Consider the following 16,687-nt stretch of genomic DNA (forward strand, 5'->3'; position numbering starts at 1 on the left):
CATTTACTTGTGAATGATGTTTATTGTTCATCATACCCATCTAATTTATACATATCTCTGGTTAAACCTGAATTTTCCCCACATTTTTGTTTAAATTAGACTTAATATGTTTGTAAACAGTGTTGAAGTTTTTAAAAGTACCGTTCACAGAAACTTTTTAATTCACTGTTCAGCCACCTGGAATAACATACAGTAGTAACCACCTGGAGTAGCATAGCAACCACCTAGAAACGCCCTAGCAAGCACCAAAGATACCTTAGCAATTTTCTAGCAACTACCTGGAAAACCATAGCAATCACCTGGCAACCACCTTTGAAAACCATAACAATCACCTAGCCACATTGTAGCAACCACTTAGCAACACCATAGCAACCACCAGAAATACTGTAGCAACCACCTTGAAACCATACCAATAGCCTAGCAACCACTGGGTGTACCATAGCAACCATTTAGCCTCACCCTAGGAACCACCAGAGATAACCTAGCAGTGTTCTAGCAGCCACCTGGAAAACAATAGCCATCACTGAGCAACATGCTAGCAAGCACTAGGAATACCATAGTAATCACCTAGCAACCACCTGGAATAACGTAGCAGCACCCTAGCAACCCACAGAGATACCTTATCAATTTTGTATCAACAACCTGGAAAACCATCGCAATCACCTAGCAACATGCTAACAAGAACTGGGAATACCATAGCAATCACCTAGCAACACCCTAGCAACCACCTGGAATAACTTAGCAACCCACAGGGATACCTTAGTAATAACCATAGCAATCACCTAGCAACACTGTCACAACCAATTGAGCCACTGTTGAGTAATTGCTTAAGCCTTTGTAGTCATTTCTGTGATCTTAATATGTGATACATTGTTGTTGGAGTGATGAAGAGGAGTGTGGGGGGGGTTGCTCTTAAGACCATGACCCTGACAGCTTGTCACTGTGTGTGAATTGCACTGTAGTGACTGCATTTCAGTTTCTCTCTGTATCGACTGCCTGTCTGAAAGGTGCTACGCAAGCACTGATTATTATTCTACGAATCGGAGGAGAGGATCTTTGGCTGTGGTCTGCCAACGTCTACAGCTACCAGGACATCAACAGCAGCTGTGACCCCTCATCCTGGACATCAGCTCTTCCAGACACTCCTCTCAAAACCAACACAGCCAGACATGCTACCAGCTTTTACCCCAGAGCTTCAGCTCATCAACCACAGTGGACACTTCACACTATAAACTTCAACTGCAGTTTAAGTTTAACAAGCAATTCTATACGACACACGCTGGTGAGTAAAGCTTAAAGTTCTGTGGCTTTGTGTTTTCAAACTTTCCGGTCCACCTTAAATGGCGCATCGCTGAATAAGAACTGCTCCATCGTTTAAGGTGGAACAGAAAGATCAAATCAATTGAGCCTCGTTCGTCCAGGATGGCTGCAGATTTTAATGCAAGCCAGAAGAAAAACACATGAGAAGTTAGTTATGTAATAAAAGAAGTGAAATGAAGAATAGCACGGGTCATATTTATGTATAATTAAAGGGGAATTCCACCCATTTTTCAAAATTTCTGTATTTTTACTGTGGCGGTGATAGGAACCAGGGGTCGCCATGACTACAACACAAATATAGACATTTTATTTACCATCCAGAACCACCGGTGAACCTACACTGGGGACTATTTGGCCTCAGAGCACCCAGGATATTATGTATCCCTTCACCATAAATGGAGTTTAAATTCTCTAAACCATCGTAAAACAATGTCTCAGTCATCAGGCAGTGAATTCATAACCAATGAATTTATGTAGGAACTTTCTGTGAGGGAACTTTTAGAGGTGGACATTTGGTTCCTATCACCACCAATGTGAAGAGTTTTGACTCAGTAAGTTTATCTAGAACTGAGCGTTTCATACCAAACCATTCTGAACGACTCTGTTTACATCTAAAACAGTTAATTATGCAGAGTTTTTGAAAAGTCAGTGGAGTTCCCCTTTCACCCAAATATGTTTATAGTAGGAAAGCCAGTACCAGTAGCTGTTATCAGCTTATTACAGCTGACCCCTCATCCTGGACATCAGCTCTTCCAGACACTCCTCTCAAAACCAGTACAGCCAGACATGCTACCAGCTTTTACCCCAGAACTGCAGCTCATCAATCACAGTGGATACTTCACACTATAAACTTCAACTGAACCATCAAACCTCCTCATTGTATCACAGTGACTCTCCTGAAATAATGCTCATTTACACAGCTGTACAGATGTTCATATCTTAGACATCCTACCTTGTCGGTCCACCTTGTAGATATAAAGTCAGAGATGAAAGCTCATCTGCTGCTGCACAGTTTGTGTTGGTCATCCTCTAGTCCTTCATCAGTGCCCACAGGACGCTGCCCACAGAACCATGAACAGTCAACAAACCATTTGCATGCTTAAAAGGTTCCCTGCATGGTGAAATGGTTCTTCAGATTGATGTAGAATGTGTTGTAGATGGTTCCATATAGAACCAAAAAGCTTTTTCTGTATACTAGCTTGACACTGCAGCAGAACCCTTTTTGGTGCTATAGAGAACCATAGGCGTTCTGCATTAATCTGAAGAACAAGTGCACCATGCAAGAATCCATTTGCACATGCAAAGGGTTCTTTGAGTGTTCATGCTTCTGTATAGAATTGTCTGTACTAAAGGAACCCTTGAAGAACCATGTTTTTAAAAATGTAGGGCATGCTTAAAAATGTGGTTCTTCAAGGTATCTATATAGAACCATGAACACACAGAACTCTGCATGGGTTCTTTGTGTGGTGAAATGGTTTTTCAGATTGATGGAGAATGTGTTCTATATGGTTCTATATAGCACCAAAAAGGGTTCTGATACTGTTTAAGCCTGTCATCGTTTCAATAGCAGAACCCTTTTTGGTGCTATATGCAATTGGTGCTATATGCCATTTCACCACGGAGAGATGGGTTCTTTGAGTGTTCATGGTTCTATGTGGAATCATTGTTTGTACTAAAGAACCCCTGAAGACGATTCAAGGTTTCTATACAGACCCATGACCACTCAAAGAACCCTTTGCAAGCTTAAATGGTTCTCTGCTTGGTAAAATGGTTCTGCTACTGTTTCAAGCCATCATTGCAGTAGCAGAACCCATTTTGCTGCTATATAGAACCCCTTCACCATGCAGAGGCCCTGTCTGGACTAAAGAACCCCCGAAGAACCACCTGTTTAGGATAGAAGGAGGTGGTTTTAATTTTGTGGCTGTTCGGTGGTTCTGGTTCTGAAGAAGGTCCAGCCTCCTGTGGCCTCGTGCGCCGAGAAGAGAGCCGTGTTGCTCCAGCAGGGCGCAGCACTGAGCGCGTGGGACTCCGCGCGTTCGCTGGATGTGAAATGTGACGCTCGTGCGCAACAGCATACGCCTTCAGCGCGAGCGCACTTTAACGCCAGCAGCAGCTCCGAGCAGCTTTACTTGCGCAGCTCCGCAAGCGGCCGAGCCGCTGCTCTGTCCAGGCTTGTCCAGAATGCGCCCGAGCGGACCGTCCGAGAGCGGCTGAGTGTCGGTGCAGCTCGGGACAGCGTCGCCGAGGCGCTCGAGACGTTTTTCACCCGGTCGTGCCGCGCTGAGGACGCACGGCAGGATGTCCGCGGCGCGCCCGCGGGGCAGAGCGGCGCTGGACGCGTTCTGCGTCTGTTTGGCAGTAACTCTGGCTTCTTCCTACAACATCGACCTGGAGCACCCGGTGCTCTACCGCGGACCACGCGAGACCTTCTTCGGATACTCAGTTCTCGAGCACTTCCATGACAATACGCGCTGGTGAGTAGAGCTCAAAGTTCTGTGGCTTCGTGTTTTCAAACTTTCCAGTCCACCTTAAATGGCGCATACCTGAATAGAACTGCTCTATCGTTTAAGGTGGAACAGAAAGTTCAAATCAATTGAGCCTCGTTCGTCCAAGAGGGTTGCAGATTTTAATGCAAGTCAGAGGAAAAACACGTGAGAAGTTAGATAGTCTTTTAGATCACACTAAAAGAAGTGAAGTAAAGAATAGCACGGGTCATATTTATGTATAATTAAAGGGGAATTCCACCCATTTTTCAAAATTTCTGCATTCTTTACAGTGGTGGTGATAGGAACCAGGGGTCGTCATGGTTACAACACACATATAGACATTTTATTTACCATCCAGAACAACCAGTGAACCTACACTCTCCCTCCACTATGAATGGATTTTAATGCCAAAATTTTCTTTGAACTACCATAAAACAGCGTCTCAGTCATCAGGCAGTGAATTCATTACCATTTCATGTAGGAACTTTCTGTGAGGGAGCTTTTAGAGGTGGGCGTCTGGTTCCTATCACCACCACTATGAACAGTTCTGACTCTGAATAGTGTTTCACACTAAACCGCTCTGTTTACATTCTAACCACTAAATTATGTAGAAATTTATGTAGAAAAAGTCGGTGCAGTTATCCTTTAATATGTTTACAGTAGGAAAGCCAGTAGCAGTAACTGTTATCACCTCCAAAAGTGAGCGCCAGCATGAAAACAGGAGGGAACTGAATCAGCAGGATGAGCGAACAGCTTTTTTCCTCCTGCATTAAATCACTCCATTTAAATTTCCATTACAAAGTAACACAGCGCTGTTTCACTTCTGCACATTGGTGAAAGCCATCATGTGCTTGTGCTCTTTAAATCACCATGTAACGTTAGAATAGATGCAAATCAGTATAAATACAGTAAAATTAGATAAAGCAGGCATTAGATGATAAACAGTAATGATGGACTTCTTCGAGGAGAGAGCAGGAAATGATTAAACCAACACAGTGACCAAGAAAATCAACACTTACTGTTTTAATGTTTATATTTATTGTAATATTAGTGTTTTTCTATGCCAATAAACACTTACTGTGCAGATAAGCAGCTTTTCTCAGGTGCCTAAAACCTTTAACCAGTACTGTTTATATCTGTATACTACTGCGTCACGATATTGCTTTATGTTCATATTAGGGCTGAGCAATAGGACAATATATATTAGTAGCAGTAATGCCAACCAATCAGTGCTCAGTAGCAGTAATCCTGACCAATCAGCACTCAGTAGCAGTAATGCCGACCAATCAGCGCTCAGTAGCAGTAATGCCAACCAATCAGTGCTCAGTAGCAGTAATCCTGACCAATCAGCTCTCAGTAGCAGTAATGCTGACCAGTCAGCGCTCAGTAGCAGTAATGCCGACCAGTTAGCGCTCAGTAGAAGTAATGCCAAACAACCAGCGCTCAGTAGCAGTAATACCAACCAATCGGTGCTCAGTAGCAGTAATTCTGACCAATCAGCGCTCAGTAGCATTAATGCCCACCAATCAGCACCCAGTAGCAGTAATGCTGACCAGTCAGTTCTCAGTAGCAGTAATGCCGACCAGTCAGCGCTCAGTAGCAGTAATGCTGACCAGTCAGCGCTCAGTAGCAGTAATGGCGACCAGTCAGCGCTCAGTAGCAGTAATGGCGACCAGTCAGCGCTCAGTAGCAGTAATGCTGACCAATCAGCTCTCAGTAGTGGTAAAGTTAACCAATCAGTATTCAGTAGTAGTAATGTTAACAAACCAGTGCTCAGTAGCAGTAATGTTAACAAGTCAGTACTCAGTAGTAGTAATGTTAACAAGTCAGTACTCAGTAGTAGAAATGTTTGAGGTAGAAAAACAGAAAAATACAAGTGTGTTTTTTTTTTTTTATTCTAGTTTACAAAATTAAAGGATGTGTGAAGGACATTCACAGAGTTCAAACCCTGTAGGAAGATAAAAATGAATGAAAATGAAGAACATGTGTGTTTCCATTGTGTTCAGGATTCTGGTAGGAGCTCCCAGAGCGAACTCGTCCTTCAGCAGTTCTGTACGCTCACCAGGAGCTGTCTTCAAGTGCCGCATCCACAGCAACCCGGAGCGACGCTGTACAGAGGTGGACCTGGGCAGAGGTGAGGAGAACCCCATAGAACGTGGCGCTCGTTATGAATTTATACAGTCAATATCACTGAACAGCACAGCACAGCAGTCACATACAGTATTGTGCACATACCTAAAGAGCCCATACACTGCAGACAGGTTCTTTACTAAGGGAGTCGTTCTGTTTAGAGCCTTTTAATGCTTAAATGGTTCTTTGCATGAAGAGGTGGTTCTTCAAATTGATGGAGAACGTGTTGTATATGATTCTATATAGAACAAACACGTGTGTACAATAGAAGAACCCTTTTTTTGCTTTGTAGAAACATATACAACTCATTCTAAATCAAAGATCTGTTCAACATTTAAGCATGAAAAAGACCTTTTTTGAACATCATTCTATATAGCACCAAAAAGAGTTCTGCTGCTGTTACAATGTCAAACTTGGAAGCATAGAACCATTTTCAAAAAGCCTTCATATAGAACCACATGCAACATTCTCCATCAGAGAACCGTTTCACCATGCAAAGAAAAATTTAAGCATGAAATGGTTCTATATAGACCCTTTTTCAGAAACAGTTCTATACAGCACCAAAGAGGGTTCTGCTATTGTGATTTTGTCAAGCCTGGAAACCTTTCTGGTGCTACAAATAACCATTCTCAAAAAGGCTCCATATAGAACCGTATACCACACATGCTCCACCACAGAAACATTTCACCATGCCAAGAAATATTTAAGCATTTAATGGTACTATATAGAACTCAGGGCTCTATGCAGAACTGTTCCCTTCACTAAAGAACCCTTGAATAACTGTCTTGTGTGTTATTTATTCCCCTCAGATCCACTTGTGACATTTGTATCTGTTTATTTACCAAAAAACACTCGAACGTAATTTCTGTGTGATCTTATTAAACAAGCTGCCTCTGTTACTGCACCTTTAAGACTGATGTTACTGAATAATAAAGTAGTAATAAAGCAGTAAAACCTGCTCCTGTTGATTCAGTTCCCTCGTATTGTTATGATGGCACTTATTTTTAGTGCTGATAACGGTTCCTGTTACTCCTCTCCTCGTGTAAATATGTATGTAAGGGATATCAGGGCTGTACAGTGTGACCATATTATATTACATGATAAAAGAAATTAATCTGCAAATACAACAAAGAAAGGCAGGAATGAGTGAGTAGCTGTTTTTATATTGAAATCGAAATTGCGAAGGCTGCAATTGAAAGAGTCAAATTTTCAAACCACAAGAGCCACAAGTTTAATGATATATTATTAAAAGCTGCCTTAAGTGGGGAAATTAATAACATAGAACTTGTGAACTGGCAGCCTGGCACACGACATTCAGCATTCGAGCTGAAATATGTTTATATGAAGTATATTTTTATATTTACTTTACTTGGGCAGGTATAAAAAACTGGAGTTTAATTTTTTTAGAAAATAATAACTTTTAAATCACAATATTAGCCAGAAAATATACAATAAAATACTTTCTCCTGATGATTGCATTGCAAAAAATAGTACTGAAGTAAAATTTGATTATATTAGTTGATAATTTTGCTTGTTGAACAAAATATTGTTGAAAGTAGCAAAATTATCTGCCAATATGGTGAGACAAATTACAGAAATCATCTTAAACATGTCTGAAATGTGTAGAAAGAAGTTAAATCATCTTAAAATAATTACAATAATCAAAATGAGGCATAGTAGTTATATCGACTAAATTCATGATCATTTCACTGGACAGTAAACCATTTTTTGCAGTGTATTTTAATATTATTATTAAGTTGAGTCCAAGTACTAAGCTGTAGTAAGTTATTTGTGAGCTGTTCTAACTACTTCGCATGTGCCGCTCCCTCAGCGCAGCGGTGGCATGTTGCAGGTTCCAGGTTCCAGGGTTTATGGTAGTTGTAGTCCATCAGACACTAACAAAGGGCCTCATGATGTACAGATTGCATAGGAGTTGTTTATTTGGGGGCTGTGATGTCATATGTAAAGCAAGCAATGATTTCCTGTGTCATAACGAGTTTTCCTTGCTTTTTTAAGCGTGATGTCGTATGTAAACACTATTAGTTTCAGTCCCCAAACCATACAGTCCACATATTGCTGCTGTCGGAGCAAAACCTCATATCTCCATTTTTGCCCATTTTCATTTTTTGAAATAATTTGAAAATGCCTGTTACTTTTTACATTGTTTGTAAATTTCATGACAAATGGACCAAGTGAAATGACCCAAAATTACTTGGAAAAAATTCTGGTTCCATTAACTTACATTAGAAGTAAAGTTGGTTTTTTCCTTCTCTTGTAAAGTTATCATTTTGGAAATATGAGGTTTTCTATAAAAAATAAACTGTAAGAAAATAGCGTGAATTGAATTCATTATTTTGGTTATGTCACAAAAAACCTACACACTGACAAATATTCACCTATTTGGCCTACAGCAGTTGAGTTCCACCCACACATGCTGGAGTTATATGGAGCGTTTCAGCCTGGACTGAAATAAAATTAAAGAGTAAATTTGATTAAAGAAGCTTTACATGTTTAGAGTTTGTCATCCTGAAGAATTAAATTAAAACTCACATATTACATAGTCTTACCTTTAGGAAATAAACAGCTTTGCTTCCTGTTTGTGTATGACTCAGGCTGTATGTGAACTCCTGCTGGTGTGGGTTTCCTTGCACTCAGTGATGCAGAAGTACTCTAGCACCCCCTTGTGGGGAATCTGAATTGAATTCTCTGTAACAAACATTGTACATTCTGCTTCTGTATTTTTACTGTTTGGTTCTATTCATTGAGATGAATAGTTTTCATGAGCAGATTTTTACTTTCAGTTGCAACTTTTATATAAACACTGTCCATTTTTGTCAAGTTTTACTTTCATTTGAACCTGCAGGTTCTCCTTCTCACATTGTGTGAAAATTTCATGATGAAGGACTGAAATAAAATCACTTGGAATAAAACATCTTTACATTAACTTACATTAAAAGTTAAAGAATTTTCCTTCTTCTGTAAAGTTGCTATTTTGAAGATGCACGTTTTCCTTTGCATGAGCAACAAAATGCTGAACAATGTTAATGTACAGTATCTGACCGCTTTGAAAGGAAAGGCCAGTTACTGTGCTGGGCTATTTTTATAATGACCGGAATGACTGCCTGTCCAGTCACACAATATGTGTGTTAACTCTCGTAACTGTTTTTCTTCTCTGCATTAAGAGTGCTTAAATGGCTGTTCAGGCAGATGTAGATGGACAGTACAGAACTATGTCTGGCTGCAAGAGTCCAGGAATATTTTGATAGAAATGATGAATGTCTTGGCTAATATTTTCCAAGCCGCTGGGCCAACTGTGTGAGTTGTGGACATCTCTTTGGCTCGCGTCGAGCTCTTTTCTTGTGGTGGAGTGGTTTATGTGGTATTAATGCACGCTCTCCTACCAGCTCTGTATGTCACTGATAGAACACACAGGAATAGACAGTTGCTGCCAGCAGGTCTGGGGGGCCTGAGCTTTCCCTTCAGCCCTGAACATGCATGAATCATACTGGAAAGACCCCTCAAGGCACCGGGGAAGTGGGGGCTAAAAGAAATAGCACCAATAATATGGGGAAGTAGTGTCAATTACCCTGAAGTTTTATTGGACAGGCAGTTGTAAATTTCTAAATGGTTTCTTCACGTTAGGTGGATGGGGGCCGGGTCTTGCTCCCATGGCTAGTCTGTTTATCATTCTTTTCTGACAAAGATGGAGTAGTCCTGTTTTTGGGAACAGTCTTGTTATTTGGGGAAAATGGCCTGTTCCAGATATAGATAAGTGCAGTCTTTATGGGCCCATATCCTGCAGTATTCTTTTTTTTTTATGTTTTGTTTTTATGTGACCAGCCATATCCATTAACCTCCAACCCACGACTGCCCCTGTGCTTTGCTACTGTGCCTTTAAGACTGATATATGTAAATGGGCTCTGTTCTGATTGGCTGTGCCTCTTTCAAAAATCAGTTAGGGCAGAATCACTCCTTATATCTTCAGTGTAAACGGGTGGAGCTAAACTGCTGTAGGCTGTATTGGCAGATATATGTAAATGGTTTCTGTGACATCACAAAAACTGCAGATTCAAAACAGGCTGTTAGCTTAGTCATCTTTTTGTTTTAGAAGTTTACTTGTAAACAAGCTCTGTTCTGATTGGTGCCTCGTTGACTGAAACATATACCTTCAGCGTGAGTGGGCAGAGCTAAACAGCTCCGGGCTGAAAAGGTTGTATGTAAATATGTTGGTTTTTCGTTATCATATAGTTTTTAATGATGTAGTTTTAACATATCATGGCGTCACTCAGAAGAGGAGTCAGGTTAGACCACAATTTCTGGACAAAAATGCTCTTTATTAAATGACCAAGGCAGAAAGGCTACTGAAAATGAGAGGCAGACCATTTCTAGCCCTACTCTTTCTCTTCACAGTTACTAAAGGAACCCCCTCTACCTAGCCTCCAAGCATAGAACAGAATAACAAATAACCACATGCGCACACCTCTACCAAAGACCAACAGCATATAACATGAAACAAAAACACAAACAGGCCCTTTTCATTGGGGGTGCAGGTCCCACCTGTCTCTTTGAGTGGACATTTGCATACCCAAGCTTCTGCGCTCATAAGGGGCAGCTGCCACAGTATTTTGGGTTATGTGCTAAGTCTGTCCAAAAGATTTTATCTCATTTCCCAGCATTCTGGTGAGTATGTAGCCCTAAACGACTTGCTTACTATTAAAGTGGGAAAACCTCTTACTGTTTACTTTCCCATCACTGTTATGTGAAGCATTTTTGGAGTTGTTGGGTTTCACAGCGTTATATACAGGTTTTATTCAACATTTTCATCAAAACCGTTAACCTTCCAAAAAAGCATGTAAACTAAGGCTTTGTTCACACAGCAGGTTTCTTCATGTATGACACAGATGTGTGTCTGTGTGTCAGTGTAAACAGATTAACACACTGAATCTGACATTGTCATTTCCGATCTGAGATGCTTTCGTATGTGGAACTGAAATCCGTGACTCAGTCTGAACAGCCAGATTGAAATTCATGCGACTTTTATGTCAATCGAGCTCAACATTAATCATAATTTCTTGCTGCTGAGACTCATAAATGTTTAGGCTGATCTTTCTGTACCAAAAAAATCAGACGACACTTTATCCTAACCCTCCATGTTCACAGAGATTTCTACAGAAATGTCCAAACGCGGCCACAGGAGAACAAGGCTGCAGCGTCAAAGAACAGTTAACAGTCTGAAAGCAAAGTTTAAAGAATCTGAAGACATATGTAAAATAAAGTAGGTCAAAGCTGATCAAAAGTGGACCGTGTGTATGAGTTAGGGTTCGATGCAATGGATAATCACAATTTTGTTGTACTAATTATTTTTAGACATCAACTCAGCCTCCAGTTGCGCATATAGATTTGAGTCTCATGAGCAGAGAACACATTACATGCAGATAAACATTAGATATGCAGTTATATCAGACATATCAGAATCATATCAGTGCTGGGAGAAATTTACTTAAGAAAATCATAATCGGACAGAGGATTCGTTTTGAGCTGAATTTCAAACTGATGTATGATGATGTGTGCATTGAATTCCAGAAGAGCAGAATGTTTAGGTCAGAGGTCACTAGTAGGCGGACTGCAGTCAGAGTCCAGACCCAGGCGCTGTCAGATGTGGACCCGGACCTATAACCGATAAACTATAGAGAATTATTTAATTTTGATGGGGTGACCCTGTTTTTATCTGTGTAACTTTTCTAGCCTCTACGGTAGCTTTAGCAGCCCAGGAGACTCTCAGACCAATCACATGAGTTGTAAATATCACACGTGACGCTACTCAGCCAATCAGATCTGTGCATTACGATGAGCTCTGAGACTCGAGTGAGTGACTCTCCACAGGGGAGCGACAAGGCGAGAAACAGCAATCAGAGAAGAAAGTGAGTCAGAGGAAAGTTATTTGACACGGCATGATTTAAAAAGAGAAACTGTCTGTAAATGTTGTTGAAATTTGACTGAACTGGACTTTATTTGATTTGCTGTTAAGTTGTTGACTGTATAAGATGTTGATATTCCTACTCGGCTACTTTAGTAAACAGTATATGGCACAGAATCATATAGAACACCGCTGGTGACATCCTGTATAAATAAAATTAATGCATAGCCTAATGCGTGGCCACAACTTAGTAAAGCATGGGAATGAGATCCTAATGCATTGCCATGACTTTGTAAGCCGTGATCTCGTTCCCATGCCAGTCATGGCCACGACTTAATCATCTCATTCCCATGTATTACTAACGTTCCCATGCTTTACTAAGTCATGGCCACACATTATTTTTATTTGCACAGGATGCCACCAGCGGGGCTTCGTAGAATCATGATGTCAGATGTTATGATGTTCCAGAGATTTGCTTGAGGATATAACTGGACCTTATTCAATTTTAATTAAAGGAGTTGTTGAGATGATACTGGGTTAGTGCACCAATATACTTTTTTTTTTTATTAAACTTTATTGTAGTTGTAAATAAATGTTATGGTTTTCTGTAGTGCATTTTTTTTACATTTTATAAATGTTTATGTTTTGATTTTGGCATTCTGCTTATGAAAAAGGTATGATATCAGCATCAGCCTAGAACTTTCGTGTTGTTTCATTCATAATAAATGCACAGCTCTGATAACTAACAAGAGGGTTCCACAAGCTAGTTGGACAAACTAGAGGAAAAGGGGGGTTTAGAGGGGCTAAAGCCATGTTCACTGCAATCCAACACTGGTATGTTTAAACGCACAACTTAGCCAAAAAGCACCTACTTTAACATTTACACATGTAAAATGGCTAACTGTTATTTTAGTGTAATGAATGTTACCAGAATGAATGTTACCAGGCTCTAGAACAAATTCTGATACACTGAAAACAAAATATTTAACCCCATCAACAAACGTGAGAATATCTGGTTTAACTAACTGCTCTAATTCTTGAATAAAGACTAAACATTATTGACATTATTGTTGCAGAGTGCAGCCACCTACTCAGTACTGGAGACTAACAGTCATTTAGCTCGATAAGTGAAAGTTATGATTTGCTGCCGTTTGTTGTTTCTGCTGCCTCATTTGCTGTAAAACATAAAAGCCAACTCTATTTCTGTTATTAAATTGGTGTGGTTGATAAAGCACACCATACATATTTGCACACACTGCTCATTTTCAACTGAAAGCAAGTATTTTTTCATCACTTCACTGCAAAAAATGATGTGAATTTAAATCATATATTTAGTGAATATATCTAATACTTCTTGATGTTAGATTGCCTCATGTATATTCTAGGATTGTGTAACTTATTTTTAGCCATTTTTACTTGTTTTAAGTGATTATATTTAGTGAAATTTTCTCATATAGGTAATATATTGGTAGATAATTTGCTTGTTTGTAGCATATTTCTTAAAAAAGAAATGTCTGTCAAAAGAGTAAGATAAAATAGCTTAAAGCAAGTAGGAAACTTGAGAAATAATCGATTAGATTAAAGATAGTTTCACTCGCCAGGAGTCTTTTGATTAAGCTCCTTCCGTTTGCGTGTTTTTTTGCTCCAGCCTGTTTCACAGCTGTAGAAAAGGCGCTGACCTTAATGATCAAAGCAGAGAGCGTGGGTTGCCCCCCTCCCTGGTTCTATCACTGGATTATCCTTTAACCTGCTATTCCAAAATTGCACCCCCTCTAGCTCGGTCAACGAGTGCTACTCAGAGGGGTTGGGAGGCGAGCCATCTTCTTACCGAGCTGCTCAAAACCCGAAGCTCTGGGGCTCTCGGGACCCACGCAGATGAGAAAACAAACACGTCTGTTATTGGGATTGCAGGGGGAAGCAAAGTTGGAGATTTGATGAGATGTTTATAGGCTGTTGAGCGCTCCTTTCCCACTCTTCTAAAGGAATTCTGAAGGAGTTCCACTTGCTCCATGAAATATGTTGTTGACACGTGTGAGGAGTGGTGGTTTTTGGACATGGTCTTGCTGTTATTTGGTGAATGTTATGTTTAATGGTCTTGCATTTGTGTTTTAGTTTGTGTCAGTAACTTTGTCCTCATTTTTGTTTGCGTGATTTGCGCTGTTTAATCATGATAGCGAAGCTCTGGGGCCAAAGAGATAGAAAAGAACACGAGGCAGAGTTCAACCAGGCATCAGACTGAGGTTCTCCACGCTGGAACGGTTCATCTTCGGTGGAGTGGGCTGGGCAGTAACTGGAGCCAAAGTAAACAGCCACCGTCCCAGAAGCTGTCACCCTTGTGTATGATCATAGTGTGCACCTAGATCACAGGCAAGGGGCGGTTCCAGTAGCTCAGAGCATGAGCAGATATGCTGCGGCGGTTCTGTTTGGATAAACTCCCTACAGAGATGCCGTAACCCAGACATTCCTGTTTTCATAAGAGATTTACAGTTGAATGACATTATCAAACATAATACAGTTCTTCCTGTTACAAGATATTGATAATGGGTTTTTTGTGACTCCCCCACCCCAACCCACCTGGTGAATGGTATTGGGTTCATTTCTGGCTGATTCCAGGTTGTTTAGCTGTTCTTCTGTCACAGCTGCCGACTGAAAAGCTGCTCAGTGGTGATGACAGTTTGGGAATTTAGTGTCATCTCATCTTCAGAGTCAGATCAAATCGACTGTCGGTCAAATGTGATCTTAAAAGTGTCCGTTTTCTGTTTGTGACAAAGTAAGAAGTAAAAACATTCAAATTGCTTAAGCGTCTCCTATAGCTGTCAAAGTCGTTGCTTAGCAATGGCCTCTCATCAGAGTGATACAGTGTTTGTGAAAAGCCTGTGATGTTATGGTGAAATAACAGCAAAGTTAGAAAGTCTCTCAACCAATCAGCTCGTGTGGCCGGAACTGATTGTTGTATAATGTGACATCATTTAGCACAGTAACTATATATGTTGTCATGTTTTCCAGCCCCAGCCCTGACATTACTTTATGTATTTGCATAAACTGTACAGCAAAACTGTATCTGTATTGTTGAAAACATTCATTCCAAATTTCTGAGTGGTGACTCCAAACATCGGAGTGGTCGTGTACATGGAATGTGTCTTAATGGCCCTGTGAGGTTTGCTCTTGGACTGAGTCACAGCAAAGCCAAACCAGATGATTACAGATGATGCAATGCTGGTTTTGAGTGGTGTCCGTGTAGAACTGTAAGAGGAAGTTTTTGTTTTTTATTGTTGCAAGAAAGTACAGTGACTGAAGTGGCTTTGAGCAAGACACCTAACCCCTAACTGCTCCCTATGGATAGGGCTGCCCACCGCTACGGGCAAGTGTACTCACGGCCCCCTAGTGAGTGTGTTCACCAGTGTGTATGTGGGTTAAATGTGGAGGTGAAATTTCCCCGTTGTGGGACTAATGAGGGTCAACTTCTAAGAATTTGAAGGGATAAGAAACAGTGCAGTCATTGATTTCCAGGGAGCAGATGCTTTTACCTGGTTTATATAGAAGTCACTGATAAGCCCAGCTCTTTTTTTGTGGTGGTTCCTTTTACTCTGAGATGAGAGATATTAATCTTCCCAGCTGTGGGAGTGTAACAAGTTTAACTGAGCTGACAGGAAAAATTTGAAGGCTTCAGCCCTATTAGAACAGGATTAGTTTTCTAAGAACCGCTGCTGTGTTCAAATGACATAGAAAAATGAAATAATCTCTGACATCAACAGTATGAATGCATATCATTTCTCTTTATACTGTTATAAATGCAGTAATTGTAGCAGTTTTTTGGTCTGTAAAACTTGAAAAGGTCTCAAGGCTTTGGGTGACTAAAATGTCCATAGTCTTAAAAAGAGACACACAGAATTATTGGATGAAAATGGGGAAAAAAGATCTCTTTTGTCTTTTTGACCAAATAAGAAAACAAACTTTAAAAAGAACACACTTGATGTTGTATAGAACGATTTTCAAAAAAGGTTCTGTACAGACCCATATACAATACGTTCTCCATCAGTCTGAGGAACCGTTCCAGCATGCAAAGATGGGTCTGTATAGACAGAACTCATGGTATTAAATGGAACTTTTCCCTTTAGTGTATTCATTTCTCTGTGTTCAATGTTTTAGTTAATATGTTTAATTAATATATTAGTTGTAAAATCTTACTCTCTGTTTATTTTGCTCGTGTTGTTGTTTGCTATCCAGTGTGGACCAGAGGAGGATGCTTTCCCCTTTTGAGTTTTGGTTCCTCTCGAGGTTCCTCTCTTGCTCTGAGGAAGTTTTTCTTGGCGAAGCTCATGGAGCTTAGACCTGGATTTTTCTGTGAAGCTGCTTTATGATGACACCTGCTGTAAAAAATCTCTATATAAATAAACTTTGACTTGACCTAAAGATGCTTTAATGAACTGCATCTGGGTACTCTTATGCAATCTGGGTTGGAAATAAGTTTGTGCATCGCTCTGGGTCTCAGTGTTGGTACAGCGCACGAGCGAATTGGACTGTTTACAGTGTTTTTTTGTGTGAGTTTTTGGTGCAGATCTGCTTGGGCAGTAAACAGCACTGCTAAACTGTTTTCCCTCAATACTAATCCAACTTTTATTTTTTAGCGTGACTATTTAACTGTCCTAATGTAATTTATAATTTAATTTTCTCTTTTAAATTATTGTTTTAATCATGTTTTAATGCTGTTTTTAATTATGTTTTTAAACAACTCTGACCGGATTTTGTAAAGTTGTAAAGCACTTTGAATGACGGCGGTGTTTCAATGGTGCTGAATAAATAAACCTGCCTCTGTACTGAAGCTGTTGTCTGA

General features: G+C 40.2%; 1 protein-coding gene across 2 annotated transcripts in view; it reads left to right on the plus strand.

Annotated features, from left to right (window-relative positions):
- Positions 1-3,390: 3,390 nt before the first annotated feature.
- Positions 3,391-16,687, plus strand: part of itga9 (integrin, alpha 9) — a 162,129-nt gene continuing 148,832 nt past the window's right edge. Inside the window, exons 1-2 of one of the 2 annotated variants that reach the window (XM_017702652.2) lie at positions 3,391-3,794; positions 5,813-5,940. In XM_017702652.2, the coding sequence (XP_017558141.1) occupies positions 3,619-3,794; positions 5,813-5,940 (304 nt within the window). In that variant the 5' untranslated portion in view covers positions 3,391-3,618. The remainder of the gene's footprint in view (positions 3,795-5,812; positions 5,941-16,687) is intronic. The other variant, XM_017702651.2, reaches the window with a different exon arrangement.

Source organism: Pygocentrus nattereri, chromosome 5 (assembly GCF_015220715.1).
Source record: "Pygocentrus nattereri isolate fPygNat1 chromosome 5, fPygNat1.pri, whole genome shotgun sequence".
Lineage (NCBI taxonomy): Eukaryota > Metazoa > Chordata > Actinopteri > Characiformes > Serrasalmidae > Pygocentrus > Pygocentrus nattereri.